Source organism: Melospiza georgiana, chromosome 5 (genome assembly GCF_028018845.1).
Source record: "Melospiza georgiana isolate bMelGeo1 chromosome 5, bMelGeo1.pri, whole genome shotgun sequence".
NCBI classification, from domain to species: domain Eukaryota; kingdom Metazoa; phylum Chordata; class Aves; order Passeriformes; family Passerellidae; genus Melospiza; species Melospiza georgiana.
This window is the reverse complement of record NC_080434.1, coordinates 17,462,552-17,477,958: the sequence shown is the minus strand read 5'-3', so window position 1 is coordinate 17,477,958 and position 15,407 is coordinate 17,462,552. Positions and strand designations below refer to the sequence as shown.

Genomic DNA, 15,407 nt, shown 5'->3' with positions numbered 1-15,407 from the left:
CACTACATTCCAGGTCTGAAGTACTTGCACAGAGCTTGACAGAACCCAAAAGCTTGGCAAAATCCTCTTTCAAAAAACCACTTATCTGAAATTACTGTTTTGATAGACACTTTCACATACCCATCATCTTCTATTGGTTCCTCTTCATCATTCCTCGCCAGTGGCTCAACAGAATTCTCTGATGCTCTGGAAAGATGAGGCTGCTGCTGGCTCTGCTCCCTGTCCTGAAATGGGGTAGAAATGGAGGCACTTAAGGGACCGCCTGAACACTCTGCTCCCTGCTTCCCTTTTTCAGTTCCCTAATTGGATTTTGGCTGCAGCCATTTCTTCCTCTCTTTCTCCCCCAAACTGACAATTTCACCTGTAATAGCCTAAACACTTCTTAGCGTGTGAACAACTACTCAGGAGGAAAAACCCCATACCCAAACGTGCTCTTGTGTTTGGTGCACGTGGAGCTGGGTCTTGAAAATCGGGTTGTAAAATTTGAGGCCTTTTCTTTGCAAAGGTTCAGGAACAGCCCGGTCAGGATAAAACTGCCATGCTGTTTGCTGCATGTTTCTGTTTTGTACAGCAGCAGTGGCATCCCAACTTTGGGCTGATACACTGCACTGTGGGCTGGATCCAAGCATGTTCTTTTAAGATAGTAGCAGAAAAATGAAAAAAGACCAAATGTGAACCTTTTAAAGACTTATTGGAATAAGAAACCAAATTAATCCATATCAGCCAGTCAGCTGCAGTTGCCTTTTACAGCTCAATGAATGAGATTCCTTATACTGATGTTGCAGGTAAAACAACTGCTTACTTGGGAAGTCAAAGACTTCCTGTGCTCTCCTTTAAATCATGGAAGCAACAACCTCTTTTAGGATGTTCACCCACACTCTGCAAGCACTTCTCAGGCATGCTGATGTGTTCAGGAGTGTGTTTGGGGCTGACTGGGAACGGTGTCTAAAGTGATATATCAGAGCCTTCTTTCAACCTTTGAGGCCAGAGTACTCAGTAATGTTCCAGAAGACAGGCAAGCAAACTAATTTGAAAGGAAGATGGAGAGGAGTGTGCCCTTCACTACTTACCACAGGAGACTCATTGTCTCTGATAGTGATGACTTCAGGCTCAGAAGATCCTCCTGTGAGATCTATAACGTCTTCACCTGTGAGATCTATCACTTCTTCAGCTGTTAAAAAAGAAAAAAGAATCGAGATCAGAGATTACGAAGGAATTAGGGAGGCTGCCACTCTAGAACAGGCTGTGGTTGGATTCATTGTGCCCTCGGTCTCTTTTTTTAAGAATCTGTGTAACATTCCACTCAAGCTTTGCCCTCAACAGTCCACAGGGAGCATTGCCAGCCCTGTTCCTCTGAAGGGACAAAAAAAGGAGGAAGAGCAGTTGAGCTCCTCCAAACTTCTGATGAATGACAACAGCATCTGTTGGATGACAACAGGATGTTCACAACAACAGATTAGTCATTTCATATAGGGGAATGTTTAGCACACAGGGCAAAAAAATAACCCCAACCAACACTAGAGGGGATACCAATTCCATGGTACAATCCTGTAGGTTGGTTCCTTGAAGGATGGGACACACCTAATGACAGGCTTCCCTCATCTTCATCCAGCTTGGGAGATCCCAAACTCAACGTGCCACCCTCCGCTGTGGCAGCTGCAGTGACTGCCAGCTCATCAGAACACACAGTCAGGGCTTTGAGCAGCACTTGAGCACCTTTGCTACACAGCTCCTCTCCCACTAGCTGCCACTGTATCGAGCTCAGTAACACCAAAACAGTTGTCAGAAGGCTTGCTGTTTAGGGTTGCCATTCCAGGTGTTCCTCAATCCCAAGGTTTCCCTTCCTCCCCAGTAAAGGGCCTAGAACCTGGCAAAAGCACATGGCCAGATTGTCTTCAACCCTCCAGAAGCAGTTTCTGTTCTCACCAGGTTCAAAGGCAGGTGCACCACTTTCCTCAAGGTCTCTTGGCTCGGTCTGCGAAGTTCCACCTGCGCTGGAGGGCAGCAGCCTGCTCCGTTTCCGAGCTGGTCTGGAACCAACTGCTCCTCCAGGGCGCTTTCGCTGACGCTGACAGGGAACAAAGCCTGAGCACTTTCTGTGGCACAAATCTTAACACGGCCCCCAGGTTTGCAACACCAATGACAGCACACAAGGATACAGAAAACTCTCCTGCAAAGGCTGGAATACACACCAAATGGTGCTATGGGCCATTCCCACCTGAGCACATCACATCAGGGAAAAGACATCACCCCTGATCTCCCACAAGCCACCTCCCCAAGAGCAAGCCTGTCCCAATGCCTTGAGAATGAGGAGACCAGTTCCCAATTCCAGCAGCTTGCTGCTCACACCATAAGCATTTCTGAACTACTGCTAACACCCACAGAGATTCAAAACCTTCACTATTCCAGAATGTCAGGTTACATGAAGTTTTCAAAGATTCCTCTGCATTTGCTACAAACTCCTGAAATGTTTTCTAGAAGTACCCTGGAAAATGTTTTAAGAATCAGATTACCATCGAGTAGCAAAGTACTTACTGAGCTCATGGTGGTTTCTGATCAAAAACCACCAGCAGAATCAGTGGGGCAAACACCAAAAAGGAACGTCAGGCATGTGATCAATCCCTTTGGTTCCTTCAGGCAGCACACTGCAGATTTGTAGGAGTGACAGAAAACTGCTCTTCCAAACCTATCAGAAAAGCAGAGGGGATATTATCTATTTGGAATGCCAGTTTTCTTGAACACCCCCATGCCCCAAGACTCCCATTCCTGAGTCCCCAGTTCCTGTCCAAAGACAGAGCGGAATCTGTCACTCTGGTACTTGAGCCCACCTGCAGCCCATCCACCCATCCTGCAGCCCAGCCCAGCCCCTGAGCATCAGAAGCCTTGCCAAGAATCGCCTGCCCTCACCTGTACAGTCAGTGCAGATTTTGGCTCGCAAATGTCAGCAAATCGCTCTCTATTCCCAGCCGGGATGGAGAAGACGGATGCTCCACGTCTGCTGCGCAGCAGAGAATCCGTCAACTGGCTCAACAGAGTCCATGCCAACAGAACCTTGGAAGTGGGAGTGCCCCTGGCAACCAGGGGCAACATTCCATGCCCGGGTAACGGGTGTCCGCTCTGCCCACCCGTGGAGTTCCAGAGCGCCATGGAGGCACCTCAACCATCACTTGCTGCTGCTGCCACCCACCAGATCAGGGTGCTCAGGGCCCTGCCCAGCCTGGCCTGGAAAGTTCCAGGGCATCCACAGCTTCTCTGGGCAGCCTGTACCAATATCTCACTGCCCTCACAGCTTTTCTGAACATCTGATCCCAATCTCCCCTATCTAATCTAAAGCCCTTCCCTTCCCCATCACTCTCCGCCCCCTTAAGGCACTGCAAGGCCTCAGTGAGGCCTCCCCGGCCCTGCTCCTCCCCAGGCTGGACAGCCCCGGCTCTCCCAGCCTGGCTGTAGAGCATGGCTGCTCCAGGCCTGCACACATCCCCACGGCCTCCTCCAGCCCCACTCCACAGGCACATCCTGCTGCTGCTGCTGGGCACAGCTCCACTGGCACAACCTGCTGCTGCTGCTGGGCACAGCTCCACAGGCCCATCCTGCTGCTGCTGGGCACAGCTCCACAGGCACATCCTGCTGCTGCTGGGCACATCTCCACAGGCACATCCTGCTGCTGGGCACAGCTCCACAGGCACATCCTGCTGCTGCTGGGCACAGCTCCACTGGCACAACCTGCTGCTGGGCACTGCTGGGCACATCTCCACAGGCACATCCTGCTGCTGCTGGGCACAGCTCCACAGGCACATCCTGCTGCTGCTGCTGGGCACGGCCGGGCACAGCTCCGCACGTGGGGCCTCAGGGGCAGAGCAGGGACAGAGTTCACCTCCCGCTGCCCTCAGCCTGAGCTACCCGAGCATCACTGGAGCCTTCTGTGGCTAAAGAAACCCCAACAAACCACACAGCCCCAAATCAGAAATAAATTTAAACCCTTCCATAACTCTCCTCCCCAGGTTTATTAGTCTGTTGCTGTTTTAACTCTTATCAGAGTGTTTTAACTTTAACCCTAGTAAATAGCAATTAAAACAAAATCCAAGTTTGTTGGCTGAGGAAAAGATCTAAGCATTCAGATTCTTATTTCAAGTCTCTGAAGTCTTGACATTTTCAGGTCTTCAACTACTCCTCTAACCAGAACTTCCCAGGAGGGCTGAGGAGTTTTGCTCTGCTCCCGGCGACAGCACCTTCCTCCTGAGGCCCTGCTCTGCTATGGAAAGTGACACAGCAGAAGAAGCAGAATTACTGCTCACTTTTCCTTCCAGCCACTCTACCATGGGACCTGTGTTCAGAAGGATGGGCTGGGGCTCCGGAGAGCAGCAGGGAACCCATCTCAGCCCTGCCAGGTGCAGAGCTGCTCCTCAGGCCCTGGTCCTGCTGGGTGCTCTGTGCTGTGGGGAGAATGGTGGGAATTGACCCAGTGCTGTGGAGAGCACAAGGATTTGTTCAGCTCATGCTATACCTGAGGAGGCTCATTTCTTACAAAAGTTTCTCTGTTATTACAATCCCTCCTTTTGGGTAATTGACTACATGGTGAGTGTTGAAGAATGGGAGGGATGACTTTTCCATTTTTTGAAAAATCCCAAAGGAGACTTAACACTTCATATAAAAATGCGAAGATGCTAAAGCAATTCCAAACATACATTTAATATATCAATAATTAAGCACTTGTATGACTCCCAAAGCACTGGTTATGAGAAATGAACCATGCAAATGTACTCTCTCTCTGGTCCGGGCTTTTAAAGCTCAAAAACCCCATGTCTATGCCTACAGATCAATGATGAAATTATGTGTTTGGCAATTTCCCCAAATCCCCAAATTCCCTTTGTGGGTGTGCACCATATACTCCTTGGAGGAATTTGCACAGGAGTCCTTGCTGTGCCATCTGTAATTGATAACACATCCCTGCCTTTCTCCACGTGGCTTTGCTAAAAACTGCCCTGTTCAACACAGCAGGGCTGGGTCAGCTGTGGTGGTGCTCTGTGCACACATTCAGCTTTCTACCTCCACACAGGTCTTAAATTGAGTCCAAAGTATATGAAGGAGGAATCCTGACTCTGAAAATGCCAGTGGGGCTCCTGCATCCCTGGGGTAAGCAGGTGTGACTTTCTGTACTCGTCCTTCCTCTAGGAGAATAAAATTAAAACGTGTCACCCTATATTTTCCTGAACTGCACCAGGTGATCTGATAATAGACCTGATAATATTGCAGCTGACATAGGTGTGGGTCAGAAGAGGAGAGAAAGATCTTTGTTTTGCACTTGGAAACAAAGTTGTCTGAATGCAGCTTTCCAAACCTTGCTGTGGATTGCAGAAATAAGGTGACATCTAGATCCAGAAACCTCTGATTAAAAATATTCCAGACTCTTTCCCCATCTATTAAATGAGGACACCTTAAACTGGTTTACTGTGCCAGTTTTGGACACTGTCATTAGGATTCAGCTGCAGTGCAAAGACAATGCACTAAACTTAGTTGAGCTGCAGTCATTAAGCACATATTTCTATTTCCCATAGCTGTATCTGACATAAAAAATTAGTTATCTTGCCCCTGTGTGTCAGAAGTAGCAGTAATTAATGTATAGACAGCATACTTGGTAAAGCAAAATAAGGAAAAGGTAAGGGCTAAAATTACTACAGGAAAAATTTCAGGTATTTAATGTTGGGAAGAAACCCTAACATTTTATAATTATGGATCAAATAATCTCACAGCTATCAGAGGTCTCTTTCCAACAGAGCACATGAATACTTGGAGTCTGTGTTTTGTAAGAGAAAACAGGAGACATTATTCCCACATTACCAAGGGGGAAAAACTGAAAGAGCTTCACCTTGCCAAGGGATGGCACGTGCCTGTGATGGGGACAGGGAGAGCAGCCATCCAAGGCTCACTCCTGTTTTGCTCTGCAGGTTTCATGCCCAGGAAAACACATTTCAGGCCTGAAGTCCTGCAGGTGAGACAGAAAACGGGGGAAATTGTAACAGCTGATCATCTTTTTAGAGGCTAATACTGGGACAATGTTAACTCCTCTCCTTTTATTGTTTAAATTGCAATTTATTATAAAACTATCCTCAGCACCCTCCTCTATTTTGAAAATTCAAGTATTTTCTTAAATTCACTATGAGAAGACTGCAGAGAAGAGTACTTCTTTACTCATGCAATTTCTAATTAAATAAAAGCTACAACCAAAGAAAATTAAGCTGCTTTCAGTTTTTCGGTCTTTGTACAGAATCTTAATATATTATTGACTTAGAAAATTGAATTTCTTTTAATGATAGTTGTAGTAAGCTGAAACTTGCTAAGCACAAGCTACTGAACTGAAACCTTGGTAGCCACGTAGTTAAAGTGCAGGTCTGAGCATGGAAAGTTCAGAGGTTTTCTTCTTTTTTATTTGGGGCATGTAAGTAGCACTAGACATATCGACAGGTAAATTTATTTCAATTTTGTTTAAAAAATGGTAATAAAACCACAGGAACTTAGACTGAGATTGTACATGAGGAGTTTGTTATGACAAGCAAATAGTCCAAGGAAAGAGCACTGAAAATAGTACTTGATTATGCTTAAAGGAAAATGTGCTTTTTCTTCAGCTGACAACTGGGCACCAAGACCAAAACTAATGCTTCACCTCTTCAGTTACTTTTTGGTAATCAGTGCTTTTCTAGGCCATAATTTCTAAAAATTATATACACACACACACACACACACATTTAAAGGGTTAATTACTAACCCTATGCCAAAATTTTAAAAGAAAATCACCTCAGCTTATGGTGCTGAGCCATACCAACATCTGTTTAAACCTATTGTAAAATCAGCTCAGTGTCATTTCATTGCAGGTTACTTAAACTTACTTGACCATAAATGGTTTCTTTAAATGCTTTTTTCAATGAGAACATCTGGCATTGCATGTCACCTAGCAATACAGCTTTTAGAAAGACATTTCTGCTTACTGCCATTGCATCCACCAAGTAGCTAAAAGTCTAGAAAAGATGACCAGAAAACATTGGCCTAAAATTTATGGCCACCCCATAAGTAAATAATTTTATGTGTATTTGTCTAAGGATTATCTTTGAGTAATTTTGACCACTAGAGTAGGTTCCATCAAAAGCAAAAATCAAAAGATGGCTTTATCAGAATAATAGTAACATTTTACCTCTTTTTGTTTAGGTCAAGCCACATAAAAATTAGGCAGCACAATGAACCTACTAGGAATGATCTCTCGAAAAATGGCTGAAGAAGCAGATTAATAACAGAATGAAGAATAAAATGAAAAACCAAAAGTAAGGATACATGTCCACACAGATGACTAACTTTTAACATGGCTTGGTCATCTGTTTCCTGTTATAAGGTTACTTTTGCCAGCAATACAGGCTACAAGGGAAACATAAAAGAAAACTTTCAAGATAATGGAAAATCATGACTATGCTAGGACAGCAATTTTTTCACTCTATAGCTGGTCCCAATGGGCCAGACAAATGAAAAACACAAACAGTATTTGGAGATGCACCTTGGACATCAAGATAGCTCCTTGAATAACTAGCTGCTAGAAGACCAGTTGTTCACTCACAGGACCACACTGTCTACTCACCTTGTTTAGGCTATTTTAGGCTCTATTAATTCCATACCATTTATGTATACAGAAACATAGGGCAAAGTAACATACCTAAAAATTAATATAATTGAGTTCATCTTTCAGAAAGTACATGCCACAGTTTAGCCATTTAATCTGTGGTGAATTACGTATTATCTCTTGCTGCAAATCTTGATTTTTATGCTTTTTTTCATCTGCTTCTCTTCAGTTTTCAATAAACATCAGTTCATCTGAAGAATAGTTCAGGCTTTACTAGTCATAGTAACATAACTCCCTCCTTGGACATGAGAAAGATTCTGTTCTCCTGAGAAGAAACCAGAGCCCATTGATGCCAACAGCAACAAGCTCACACCAGTATCACAAATGGAATGCAGCCTCACTAATCCTGTAACCCATTAAGATGATAGATATTGTGAGATGCCATTAAAATATTCCTGATTTTGGGAAGGACAAAAATTCGTCATAAACTCACTTTGTATAGTTTGGCTCATCCAAGAAAAAATGGGATGTCATCATGCATATAAACACAGCACTACTTCTGCTGGTTTTTTCCCTTGCTTCTATAAATTTTTTCTTCCTGTGAAGCCTATTTCTTTGTGGGGTAGCAGATACAAAATAATTTACTTAAGTCACAAGTAAAGCAACACCTGTGGGAAGCTGTCATTAAGATGAAAGCAGGTACTTTAATGAAATAGGAAACAGAGATTGGTATTTGGATTCTTGTTTGACTTTACCTGTTTTTCTAGACCATCTGAAGCACCTAATAAACACTTGGTCATCTGTCCAAATAAGGTTCCTTTTCCACCTCTCTTTTTAAGAAATCCTGGTTTTGCCTGTTAAAAAAACCATTTTTATCTTTTATCCAGTAGCACACATGTTCTCTGCTGTAGACCCTAAATGTATTCCTTCTTTTCAGGTAGATCAAAAAACTATTACAGACTATTGACACAGATATTGCAAAAGATGTGAAGCACGTAAGAGCAAAGAATTCTGCTCTACTGAAAGCTCTGTTTTATTGCATAGTATCAAACCATGCCAAATGTTCAACACCACCATAATTAAAGCACTGATATTGCTACTTCTCTGGAGCAGAGAAGTGTGAAAACTCTTACTGTAAACAGCATCAGTTTCCAACTGCCTCACCTTGACGAGTTCTTCCTTCAGCACAAGAAAGTCATAAAGAGACATTTGCTCACTCGAGAAAAGCAATTTAACATGACTAATGTTCAGATTGACATACCAGTAATTTAGGAACTGAATTCCCATTGGGCAAGTATTGCAGAAAACTCTGAAGACAACTGGTATCGCCATGTATTTTGTATTTGCCATACATTCTTCAAAACTCAAGTTCCTCCTGTAACCACAAACAGTTGCAGAAAAAGTATTTCATCATTATCTATGGAAGAACTCATGCTAAAGGTAGGATTTCACTCCTACTTGCTCATTTGTGTGCTTTTTAAATAAGGGGGTAGCATTCCATGTGTTCACATTAAAAAAAACCCAGGTATTTCGATCTTTAAGATATCTACATTTCATGAATAATAAAATACTTCTGGATTCTTTTTTTGCTCCAATACCTATTGTTTGTAATTCAGTTAGCCATGTCTGGAAGCTATGTTCATAGTTTTCAAACTTCAGATTAAATAAACTGAATCATGGCAGAAATCACAGATGTGTAAAATCCCTAAACATGCAGTAAAAATCTCATTAGGAGCTACCTTCCATTGTGTTTGTGTCAACTGGTGATTTTAAATTAGGGGGGAAATGGAGCACAGGAGAATACTTATTTTCATTTTAGAGCAGCATAACCACGATTATCTTTTCAAATAGCTCCACACAGCAACTTTTGTCAAATTTTAAACTGAATATAAAATCAATGAAGATGGTCTATGTAGACACATGAACTGTTCATAAATATTTCTTCAGGACGGCAAGTTTCTTATGAATAGGAATCAACACACTTCTGTTACCAATGCAACAGTGAAGGATCCATTCACTATCATCATGTCTAGCTCCCACTTTCTGGTCAATGGATAATGAGAAGTTTGGTTTCTTTAAACCAAGTGTCAACTGCCTGGTTATAGAATCCTTGCATAATATTTAAAGGTAATTCTGAAGTCTTTTAAAAGAATTATTGGCAAGGTAGAATACATTTTTAATAAGCAGATTGAGGCCCAAAACTATTCTGATGAACTTTTATTAAAAATAATCTGCTACAGTAGCATGGAATTCTTCAGCAAAGTCAGGCCACCACCTGTTGCACAGCCATCTTCAGTAACACAATAAACTTGATCTTCTCTGTTCCTCTGGTGATCAGCACTGCTGGCTGATAACTGCTCGGCTCAGGAACACAAATGCTGTTTTGACCACGAACGCAATTTCCAAGCAGCCAAGACACAGCTTTACTGAAAAGGAAATCACCTTTCCTTCAATAAAGCCAGTTTTTCCTAAACTTTTGCAGATGGATATAATTCCATGCACAGTCATTAGATCCAGAAACTTCTCAGTATGAGAACCAAAAGTTGCTTAATGACATATTGCAAGTTGATTTGTGATGCTCTGCATGCAGTTTGCTTTTCAGGACTTTGGAGGCTGCTTCCCTTTCCGAAGGCAATGCGTTCAAGATGCAGGATGTCTGCTTCCCAGCGCTGCCTCTATCTGCTGGATGTCATTATGCACTGAAGATTTATGCTCAGCTTCAAATCAAATGCAAGTTTCACACTCTAAGTAGGGATGCCCACAAACATATTGTTCTTTGGAGAGCAACTCTCTGGCTCCATAGATATAACCTGGACAGAGTAGTTATGCTCTTCTGCAGCCCATGCCCGATCCAGATCCACAAGTCCCATACACTGCTTTCCTAAAATGACAGCAAGGGAGAACACAGAAACTCAAAATGTAGAAATATTATCAGAAATGTGCATGTAATGTTAGGAAAACACATCAGTAAGTCATCTAAAAAAAGTTCCAAATCTACTTTAAAAAACATCTTAATCTGGTTTATGTTCCAAATCACATCTGTAACTTGTACTCCTCATTTAGCAAAGACCTTGAAGAGATTATTAACTCTTTAATATGAAGAAAGGCACAACTATTTAAAAGTATTCTCAAAACTTACAGGAAAAAAACATGCTTTAATGTAAATGGGAAGAAGAAAAATGTCTAGTTTACCCCTTAGCCCTCTGAATTGCCAGACTTCTAGTCCCTTTAAAACCATAGCTGTTTCCTTCCTGTACTTTCACGTAAAATCCGAAAATCTCTGTTTATTGAACAATAGACTAAAATACCAAAAAGTGTAATTGATTTGAGACATATTACTTAACTACTTATAAATAAACATACTAAATTGGCAATGCAATAAATAAACATACTAAATTGGCAATGCAAAATAAGCTTATTTCAGATTTACCTGCAGCAAAAAACCCAGGAAGGATAGAGGGGTTTTTTCTGCTTAGAATTTTTTTGTTATGATACAGCCATGACAAGATGATGGGACCATTCTTTACTTATTCACTCATTATAATTGATTATTATGTTCTGAAAAACAGAATTGACTTGTCAGATTGTATTTTCAGTAGCTTGAAACTCTACTGAAAGGAAAATTTAATGCTACTTTGAAATGCTTTATCACTAGTAGTTACAGTCTCAAGTCAACAGGGCACAATCCTGCTTCAGTCTCAAACATGATGATCCTGCCTCTTCCCTTGTTCCTGACAGAATTATACAGCTAAATGTATTTGGGGTCTGAGATGAAGAGACAGAGCACATCCTGTTTGCCTTTGGAATAGGAGTCTGGCATTCCAAACCACCCTCTGGAACAGCTTACCTCTCTTTCCTGAATATATAATCAGCTTTTGTGCCTGTATCATTACCAGCCCTGCTAGGCACCCTGGTCAGGAGCCTTTAGAAGTTCTGGGCAGGTGGCACCAACACACCCTGCAGTATCCTTGTATTTCAGAGCAGTTGGTGCACATCACAGTTGAATGCAGGGCTCAGTCCAACCTACTCTGTCCACCCACAGTGAGCCCCCAGACAGAACTATCTTCTCCTTCTCAGCTTAGTTACAGAAGAATTTCACTGCTTTGAATTCACTATTATGACATTTGGCCTCAGTTATGTTGGTGGTTTGAGATTTAAGAGAGGTAGTAATTGGGCTGGAGACAATTTAAAGATACAATAATAAGGGAGAGCCTGAAAAAGATCGTTCCAACTCAGTCCTGCATGGATTTGTATGTTGCAGGGAGAAATCACTAGTTTGTATAACCAACCAGACAGAACTCTGCAAATCATCTTTTCTAGCCCTATCCTCCCACATCTGTGGTTTCATAGAAAACCACCTTCTCAGGTTGGTTGAACAAAATGGCCACTGACTCCAATATTATTATTACAATAGTACTCACTGTCAGGGCAAAACACTTAAAAGTTACATTTGTGGAAAAAAACCCCTGCAGTTTCAGACACTGAGAACAGATAAGAGTTACAATCCTTCAAAAAAAATTTTTGATCCTATTTCAATTTTCAGTCTACAGCATGGGGTCCAACACTAGTAATGAATATTGACCTTTTTAAAATTTGTTTTTCAAATATTGTGATGATGACAAAAGAAACTGACAAATTTACTGTCAGCTTTTATACAGGATCTCTATTATTTTATTTTTGGGCAGCAAGTATAAGAAATACTTTCAATTGTTCAAATTAAGCTTCTTAAAAACATTATGCTTATTAGCTAGTACTGCTTTCATATACTTTGTAAATATTTCTTCTAAGCCAAAAAAGCAGACTTATCTCTAAGCAGCCTTAGAGTTCCTAGGCCCTTCTGTCTTTTCTGACCTGGAAGCTAGTTACAGCTTCCATCAAAACAACAATACCAAACTGTCACTTTAATATTGATGATTTTGGATGAAGAAAGACATTTCTATAGCAAAAAGAGAACAGCAAGATGTGAAATGTGACGAAACTTAAATTTTCAACTGTTATCTGAAGACATCTACTTAATGCCCCATTCATAAATGTCCTACTTCTTCCTTTCTGTATCAAGGTAAAACCATTACTGGGATGGTTTACACAACAGCTGCAGAAATTCATACCGATTTGCCTGCGTTCGGGTGGAAGCTGAACAGCTGTCTGATCTGCAAATCTGCAAAGGATCATGTGCTCCTATAAAAAAGACAAAAAAATCATTAAGAAAAATCTGATTAAATGCTTAAAAGTATCAGAAATGATACCACATTGAAGACAGTATTTCTAAAAAAAATTCACCTGTGTGGAAATCCCAATTTTTATACTGCAAATACTTGTGTAGGTCAAGTGTTTGTAATCACTGCCTCATTTCTCCTCATTAGTATTTATTTCTTGCTAAACTTCCTAATTCTTTGCAGCAGTTGAATGGGATGCAATGTATACAAGACAGCATCCTTCAAAGACATCCTGCAGACTAATTTTGCCTTCAATAACTGATGAGCAACACAGCCATCGTTTAGCACAGTCGTAATAGGGCAGCCTCCCTGCATCAATAAGCAGCCGAGACAAAATTCTTTAACAGTTGATTTGAACATTTCTCCCAAGCAGTGATTTTGAATCCCAGGATAAGCTGAAGCTGATGGGTCAAATTTCCCCTGCCCCACCAAATCCAGTCAGATCCTGAGGGCAAAAAATACCTGGCTGTGAGTAGGAAAGTCTCCAGCAAAATGAGCACAATTTACTTTCAAACTACCCCTGTTCCATTAAAAGTTTCTGCAGACACTTCTACAGAAGACTTTCTCCCTGCCCACTCCGCCAGGGGGATGGTGCAGGGGAGGGGGCAGCAGCAGAGCCCCACCCTCACTTGCCTTCAATGCCAGCACAGTGGCACCTCAAAGGTCAGGCAAGGCAAGGAAGGCAGGTTAGCCAGGGGAGAGAGCACACCCTTGCAGGTGTGGCAGTGGAATTACTGCTCTGATGACAGCTGAGCCTGTGGGACAGCTGCAATGCTCAGTACAGGGCAGAGTTAATCAGAACCTTCTTAGAATCCCACAACGTTGCCAAGTCTCCCACAATGTCATGGGGAGAAAACAGAAATGGGCAACAGCACAAAGTGCTCTCCCAAGCAAAGCTTCCAGAGCTGTAGTTCTGAAACAAGGATATGTGTCTTGCATCAAAAAGATTTTGTTTTTTATTCTTACCTGATATAAAATTACAATTTTAAAGATTTGGTTCTTATAACAGGTGGAGAGAGCTAAGGACACTTAGCTAAGTGTCTCACCTAAGGACACTTCAGGTTCTTTCATTATTCTGAAGTAAGGATACTTACTCCAGCTTTTTTTAGAATGCCATAAACATCTAAGTCTTCACTCCACAAGAAATCTTCATATTAAAACAAGATGGCAATTCCCTCACTGCACTCCACCCAATTCATAAACAAGACACCTGACTGCAAAAAATTTTCCCATATATTATAAAATAAAATATGATCATCTCTTGATACAAAAATATTACTCATTTAAATATATTTATAATATCTTGATGCAAGGATATTTGTTCCCTAGTACAGCACAAAGACATGAAGGTTTCCAGCTCACAGCTTCATAAAAAATACAGAAGCAAAATAAGAACATGTTATAACACATTTAGGCCTTAAACTTGTTACACCCAGGCAGTTCAGCTCAAATGTGGCTACTCCTGTAGTACAAAAGAGGTAAAAATGTTAAACCCAGATGTGACCACTGAAGAACGGAGAAGAAGGGGTGCCACAGACAATGTGGCCACTGTTGGAGAGAAGCAGGAGTGACAGGCAGCTTGGGGAGAAAAACAGGGATTTAGAGGAGAGGGAGAAGACCCATGTTAGCACACAACTCCTCACCAGTCTTCAGGCACCTGACAGAACTTGGCTCTTTGCAACAGCAAGTTCCCAGCTCTTTGGACCAGACCAGAGCCAAGGTAAGTCTTGTCACTTGACCTGAACATCTGGACTGACTCCAATCCTTGGCTTCTTACAGTGTGATCCAAAAAGATAAACTAGAGGCTGTTATGACTACATTGTTTCCCCCTGACACAATGATTAAATTGTCATATTCCCTGTTGGCTGAAATTTTAAAAAAGCATTTCTAAAGTAAGGATGAGAAACTTCCCAAAGTGTGCATAAACAATTAATATGCTTACTAGAACATCTACCTGTTCCATTTCTATTAAATTTCCAAAGCTCTATTTGCAAATTTATACAGTTCTACTTTCCAATTCTCCTTGTGTCTTGACAGAGTCTCAAAATGTATCATAACAGAAATCTACAGCTAGCATAACCTTATTCCTTGCAACTATAAACAAATGAATTACAGCATAATGTTCTCATCAAGAAAGTTTTGGAAATGCCAGACTTCTGGATGTCTTTTTAGATCTCACTAAAATAAAAGATAAGAGAAATTAATTTAAAATGGGAACTGGAATGGATGACACAGACAATGTCTGGCTAACACATGGCAACTTTGGCTGCTAGCCAATAACTTGTAAGAATTTATTAATATGAAATATAAAAACACATACAGCTAGTTGCGTAGCAGAAGTTATTTATAACTAGGATTATTTGAGGCACCAACCAGCCTAGACCAATTGTATAGACTCTCATGTTACTAAGAGTAGCAATATTTTTTAGCCTTATCTTTGACTCCTGTGCCCTTCTGCAACACAATTAATAAAATTCTGGAGCTTCTACAGTATTGACAAACCCTGTGATTTAAATCTCCATGGTTTAACAGATTAAGAAGAAATTCCCTGAGTTGCAATGAGATTATACACACTACCCTAATCTAGG

The 15,407-nt window shown here is 41.5% G+C and overlaps 1 protein-coding gene across 2 annotated transcripts in view; it reads right to left on the bottom strand.

Moving 5' to 3' along the window:
* Nucleotides 1-6,495: 6,495 nt before the first annotated feature.
* GSTCD (glutathione S-transferase C-terminal domain containing) overlaps nucleotides 6,496-15,407 on the bottom strand; it is a 48,138-nt gene continuing 39,226 nt past the window's right edge. The window contains exons 11-13 of one of the 2 annotated variants that reach the window (XR_009114504.1): nucleotides 12,712-12,781; nucleotides 8,865-10,484; nucleotides 6,496-8,457 (exon numbers count right to left, since the gene is read on the bottom strand). Coding sequence is in view for 1 of the 2 variants with exons in the window: in XM_058025136.1 (XP_057881119.1) it covers nucleotides 10,348-10,484; nucleotides 12,712-12,781 (207 nt within the window). In the remaining variant the exon portion in view is untranslated. Of the gene's footprint in view, nucleotides 10,485-12,711; nucleotides 12,782-15,407 lie in introns of both variants that reach the window. The other variant, XM_058025136.1, reaches the window with a different exon arrangement.